The sequence below is a fragment of the Taudactylus pleione genome, unplaced genomic scaffold (genome assembly GCF_031769625.1).
Source record: "Taudactylus pleione unplaced genomic scaffold, aTauple2 ptg000073l, whole genome shotgun sequence".
Taxonomy (NCBI): Eukaryota; Metazoa; Chordata; class Amphibia; order Anura; family Myobatrachidae; genus Taudactylus; species Taudactylus pleione.
In genome coordinates this window covers 5,891,678-5,898,267 of record NW_028284475.1, presented here as the reverse complement: position 1 = coordinate 5,898,267, position 6,590 = coordinate 5,891,678, and the positions used below count along the sequence as shown (strand labels likewise).

The 6,590-nt window shown below is 46.8% G+C and overlaps 1 protein-coding gene across 2 annotated transcripts in view; it reads right to left on the bottom strand.

The window, feature by feature from the left end:
• Positions 1–3,342: 3,342 nt before the first annotated feature.
• Positions 3,343–6,590, bottom strand: part of TAGLN2 (transgelin 2) — a 41,273-nt gene continuing 38,025 nt past the window's right edge. For both annotated transcript variants that reach the window (XM_088467626.1, XM_088467627.1), the window contains exons 4-5: positions 4,721–4,823; positions 3,343–4,187 (exon numbers count right to left, since the gene is read on the bottom strand). In XM_088467626.1, the coding sequence (XP_088323752.1) occupies positions 4,046–4,187; positions 4,721–4,823 (245 nt within the window). In that variant the 3' untranslated portion in view covers positions 3,343–4,045. The remainder of the gene's footprint in view (positions 4,188–4,720; positions 4,824–6,590) is intronic.

Genomic DNA, 6,590 nt, shown 5'->3' with positions numbered 1-6,590 from the left:
AACGTGTTTGCCAGATGCCAATATCAGTCCTTATGTACTCAGTTGGTATGTACCCACCACGAGCGTGGCGTCACTTTGGAACGGGCACCTTGATGGGATAGGCGCCCCTACAAACTTGTTTTTACACACCATACAGGTATCTGTGGGTTTGATTCAGAGTTGGACGCTAATGCGATTGCAAATGCGTTTTTCTGTACGCAATATGCTAATGTCACCTGAGCATAAAGTCGCCCACTGCTGCATACTTATCTGCGTGCGACGACCCCCTGCACCCTCCATTTCCCGGGCGCCCGCTGAGTGTGTTACCAGCGGGCGCACGCTCCTCCCCCCCCCCCCCCCCCCGACGCCAGCGGCAGCCGTAGCTCACTGCTGAGCTCCGGGTCCCGCAGTGCACTATGGGAGTGATGTCATGACGTCACTCCCATAGTTCCGAGGAGCGGGCGTCAGGGACGGAAGGCAGCAAGCACTGGAGCGGGGATTAAGGTACTACTGGGGGCATTACATGGGGGCTTACTACTGGGGGCACTACAGGGGGGTTAATACTGGGGGCACTACAGGGGGCTTACTACTGGGGGCACTACAGGGGGCTTACTACTGGGGGCACTGCAGGGGGCTTACTACTGGGAGCATTACAGGGGGCTTACTACTGGGGGTACTACAGGGGGGTTAATACTGGGGGCACTACAGGGGGCTTACTACTGGGGGCATTACAGGGGCTTACTACTGGGGGCACTACAGGGGGCTTACTACTGGGGGCACTACAGGGGGGTTAATACTGGGGGCACTACAGGGGGCTTATTACTAGGGGCACTACAGGGGCCTTACTACTGGGGGCATCATATGGGGGCACTGCAGCGGCCTTACTACTGGGGGCACTACATATGGGAAACACTACTGGAGGCACTGCATAGGGGGACCATTACTGGGGGGTACTACATAGGCGGGCACTGGATAGGGGGACTTCTACTGAGGGCACTGCATAGGGGGACCACTACTGGGGGCATTGTATAAAAGGGACTGCATAGGGGGGCGGCAGAAGCACCAAACTTTATCTTGCCTCCGGGCACCTGGGATGAAGTTACGCCACTGTACCTGCCTGTCTTAATCCTCATTTCTTTACCCCGTGTTACAGAAGATGTCCAATCACCATTCGTGTTACCCCTTTACTTATATAGGGCCTGATTCTGATTCGGCCGCAATGGCGATTAAGGAGGCAGATCGAACGATTGTTTGCCATTGCGATTACGGACGCACAGAGGAATCCATCGCAGAGTGAGTGACTGGCTGTCAGCGTTTGGGGTGGTGGTAAAGGGGAGTGGTCATGGGCGTGCATAACTTAGCCAGTGCGATTGCATACGCAGCTCTGCGTGTCAAAAGAGCTCGCAGTGCTGCGGCAGGTCAGACTTTCTGCAAGGGCAAGACGGTCGCCGATGTGCACTGATGTTACCGATTTATTTACGTAGGTACGCGTCGTCGCACGCAGGTAAGAAGGCAGCAGTGGGCGTCTTTATGCTCGCGAGATCTTTGTTAACATTGGCATATTTTCGCAGTTGCGTTGCGTACGAAATCGCAGCTGCGATCGCATTAGCGTTCATCTCTGAATCGGACTAATAGGGGGCATATAGGTTTTTAGAAGTGGAGTTGTTGCCCATAGCAACCAATCAAGTTCTACTTAACATTTATCTGGCACCTTCTAGAAGATGATAGCTAGAATCTAATTGGTTGCTATGGGCAACATCTCCACTTCTAAAAACTTGCACTTTAGTAAATATAGCCCCTTAGTGTTTACATCACAGGCTTCTGTCCTGTTGGCCAGATCCCTCACATTTGGAAGGAAGGAGCACAAGATATTTAGGAGTAACATGATTTATATACCACACCTGTGTATTATCTAATTATTCTTATTTGGGTTAGTAATCCGTATATTTTATTATTTTAATATTGATCCTTAGAGCAGAATTATTAGATTGATAACAAATCCTATAAATACGGAGTCTGCAGTCTTTGAAATCAGTCAGGCTGGGTACTCACTTGCCGATATATCATTCGATCGATGAACGATATATATCGCAAAGTGCATCGGCGGCGAGTATGTACACCCAATATATTTGTGAATGTCGTCGTTCAGACTGATCAGGTTAGCTCTGCAGCACATCTTGCGGTGTGTACAGCGACCGCCCGTACACTGGCTGCAGGTACCGCCGACACTGACCCCTCAACTGGGCGGGCAAATTGCCGTGATGGGGTTGGGGGTCTAATGACGCGAGGAGCTCAGACCAGTCCCCCAAATGCTCAGATGCATCTCCCCTTTGGGCTCGGCCCAGAGAGGCGCAGCTAAAAGGATACCGGTACTAATCTGATTTCTTTCTAGTTATTTATCTGTGCCACTTATATAAGCTGTGATTGTGCCCTCGTGTTTTACAGTAACGGATATACATTGGCTGTACTGTATATGAAATATTTATCCCACACTGTAACTGTAGGCACCAACATATCATTTTATTTACCCTGGAACATATTAAGTATCAAACTAAAGGTTTTCATACTACTGTGATACTAGCACGGCCTCAACCTTCTTTATACTGTCAACGGTTTATATTCCCATTTTGTGTGGTTTTGTGGGTCTGTCCTGCGGTGTGTGCAGTGTTCTGTCTTTCTGTTCTCTTTAAAAATATCTCAGCCGTTTGGAACTTTTTACAATTTTTAGCAATGTTATTTCACAGTAAATATATATTTACTTCACCATTACAGCCCAGGTTTTCAGGATATCCCTGCTTGAGCACAGGTGACTTAGTTAGCACCTCAGTCAATTTGATTTAACCATCTGGACTCAAGCACGGATAGTCTTAAAACACGGATTGTAATGTATTTTTATTTTTTTTTTGCATTCAATTTGTTTGGTTAATGCAGAAATCATGCATAGCAGGTTTATTTGCTTTATTTTATCTTTATATAGTAAGTTAAGTACCATTTATGCATCCATCTAATTGTTCTAAGCTGTCCTCCTACAAATTATCTCTATTTCAAAATCTCTCTGGAGGGTGCAAACTATGGTTGATTGTCATACACCGGCTCACAAGTCTCATTGTGATGACAGAAGAGGGAGAAGGAGGATTTTACAGTGCGGACAGAGCTCAGAGGGGCATTCCAAAGTTTTGATGCTCACTGCATCGTGTGCCATGTGACTGTGGTTGCCATGGGAGTCGTATGGGCCTGTCTAGAACTATAAATAGTTATTGCAGCCTACTGCATGCTCCTGAATTGGTTAACTCATAGATCCAAGAAGTGTATTATGAAAACAGTTGACTAAAAGTGCAGTCACATCCACTTAGAACACGGACATTTATAAACATAGATTGGTCTTTATTTGGATCAGAAATATATTTATCAGCATCGGATCTGGAGAGTTATTGGATAAACAGGTCTCACCCCAGTCACTAGGAATGTACTATAGCGAATATCTAATGTTGTGTTCCCTTTTGCACTATCAGTTTGTTCCCCGTTGAGCTTGAAATGCATTGAAGGAGATGACACCGGCCAAAGGATTAAGAACCAAATTATCAATAACATCCACCGTACTTTGGTAGAAGGTGCTCTCAATTTGGTCACAAACTCACAAAATAAAAACAGCAGGCATGTGGAATATTAAGGCATCGCAGGGCACCCAAATTAAAAAGTAAAAAAAAAAAAGATTAAAAAATAATTCTTAAACGCCACCCTAGACGACAAGACATCTTTAAAATGAAGTACTCCACGTATTTCCCTAAAATGGGTGCAAAAAATACAAATACAGTAAAAGGAATGGCTTATTTTTTAACTTGGTCTCACGGTCTAAACAGGACAACATGCAGAGGAGGGATGGCGTTATAGAGCAATGACGTGGCCTTAACGGCCACATTCGGGAGGTGTAGAGGCTGCGATTTTTCTACGCTGAGGACTAGGGAGGGCAATGTTCCGATGGGAGAGGTGAGAAAGGGGAACGATGAGGAGATGAGTTGGATGATCTGTCTGGGATTTGGCCAGGTGCTCTGGTTCTCGGAGTCGATCAGAGGATTTGCCTTGGCATGCCGTAGCCGGTCATTCCGGACTGGGATGCCCCTTTGTTTGTGCCCATTTGCAGGCTGATCACGCTCTGGCCTTCTTTTAATTTGTCCTTGGAAAACTCCCGCCTGTTTTCCAAAGATTTCCTAAAAACAGATGTAAAAAAATAATAATTAAGAGTTTTTTTTTTTTCTCTCCATGCACTTGAAAATATAAACGTTTGCAGGACGGACTGCCAGCATCGCAGATCCAAGTTCTGCCTCTGGAGACGTAACATCGGATCACCGGTTGCGATTGGTGGCAGCACGGCCATCTGAGGAAGTCCAAGGCTACTCAGAATGGCTGTCTTACCTGCGTAGCCGAGGCCAGGAAATCTACGTCTTCGGAAGCACGCCCTGTCCTCGGCACTCCCAGTAAACAGGGGCGACACGGCCCCGTTTCCAGGAATGCAGGCCGGCGACACCTCCTCCCCACCCCCAAACAGCCACAGCCTGCCTGGAGGCAAACTAGCTAATAGAGGCCTGCACGTCGGGTTGGTGCACATCTCTGAATGACGCCCCGTAGTAAAAGCTTAGTGTTGGTGAGGAAGGTCCAGAAAGGGCTGATTCCAGCCAATAGACTGCCAGGAGAATGGCCTCGGCGTAGGGTATTGCCAAACAGATCTTGAAAATATACTTACTTGGGGAACCAGTTGGGATCTCCACGGAATTGTCCATCGTCCTTTGTAACCGCCATACCACCCAAGTTCATCAGAGTCCGCTGCACGCTAGCCATGTCCTTTCCTGTGTCAGAAACAGAATTATATTAGGTGATAAACTTTCATTCCATGGGGCCAATTAATTAGCTGACTACGTTTCTGTGCGCAAATATCCCGATTTATGGTATTACAAATATTGTTCATTGTTATTACCAAGTACATTGTGCAGTAACATAGCCTTCTAGGTAATTAAGAGGCCTTCAGACTGATGCAGCCCCCTTTTACCCACTACTATGCTAAGGACAAGTGGGACTAATCCTCAGCATATACATCAAATGTGCTGCAGACAATACCCACTCCACCTCAACACTGCAGGAGATCAAAGGGGTGGGGGAACATACTCCCTATGCCCCACCAGCAGTTACTGCGCTGGGGGCAGAGGGAAGAGGGGCTTGTTTACTTAATTGCAGCAAGTATGATGACATCACTAAGCCCTGCCCACTTTTGCCAATATGCTAAGCATTTGTAAAATGTCAGGGATGGGTGTTGTGGGGGGCATTAAAAGAGCTCTATCTTCCTCATTCTGCCACATGCAGAGCCTGAGACACTGTTTGAATGAGGAAAGTCCCTCTTACATAGCATGTAGTAGTCGTCATGGTCATCGTTGAGATCACTAGGCAATAACTTCTACTCTACATAAATCCTTATGAGTTCAGGGAAGCAGTGTAGGATCTCACCCATCCGGGCTTCAATAAACTCGGGAGCACCCTCATTTGAAAGTGGGTAGCCCCCTTTTTCAAATGATTTGGTCCCTTGGTAGTTAGTTTCTGGTGATCACCAGGCAATAACACCCTATATGACAGAAAACCTTAAGAAGTGGCTCAATTTGCTATTGTCCAAATTCTCTATTTCCTGTCGTGTAGGAGTCTCAGGTTTGATTCTCCAATTGAAAGTGTCCACAGTGGAAACATTTTACCGGCATAACTAATATCCGACCAACTACTCCCCCACAGTGCCTCATGCCTCAGTCTGTTTCCTAGTGAATTTGTAGCCTGCATTGTCATGGAGTTTGTTCATTCTTACCAACTATGGTAGGGGGCAGCCAGGTCAGCTCAGTGGTGGGGCGCGTTGCGAGAAAGTGGTTTCTTAATGGCGTGGCGAAATGGGGGCGGGCACACAATGATGCGATTCCAAGCAAAGTGAGTCATTGGCCGCTCGGGTTGCCAGCTTCCTAATGTCAGATCTCCCCCATTCTGGCTTGAAAGAACTAATTTGATTTAATAGATCGGTCTAGCTTCCTAAATGGTTTGCCTTCTTGGGCTACCCGACTTATTCCTTCATATTTTATGCATTTCTGAAAGGTCAAAGTCTTCTGGAAATAAAATAAGCTATAATCTGTGTGGGCAATGTATAAACTATTTACTAATATTGATATCACCCTGTCGCTCCGCCCCCAATTGTGTGTTATGTCCCCCATGATTGTGCACAGAAGGTTAAATCAGTATAACTAATTAAGTCACCTATGCTCAAGTATGGCTATCCCTAAAACCTGGACTATTAGTGTGCCTTGAGGACTGTGGTTGGGAACCCCTGCTCTATAGCAAGGGAGGTGGCACTGTGCATGGTCATAAATACTTGAACTTGAACGCAAGGGAGGTGGCACTGTGCAATGTCGTAGTTCCCAGAATCTAGGGCAAGGGAGGTGACACTTTGCATTGTTATCAGTCCCAGAATATAGAGCAAGGGAAGGCATACTGTGCATTTGCCAATACACACAAAGGATACTGATGAGAGTCTGCGAAATCCCGACGCAGAAATCCCGAACCACGCCCAGAATACCGGCGACGGAATC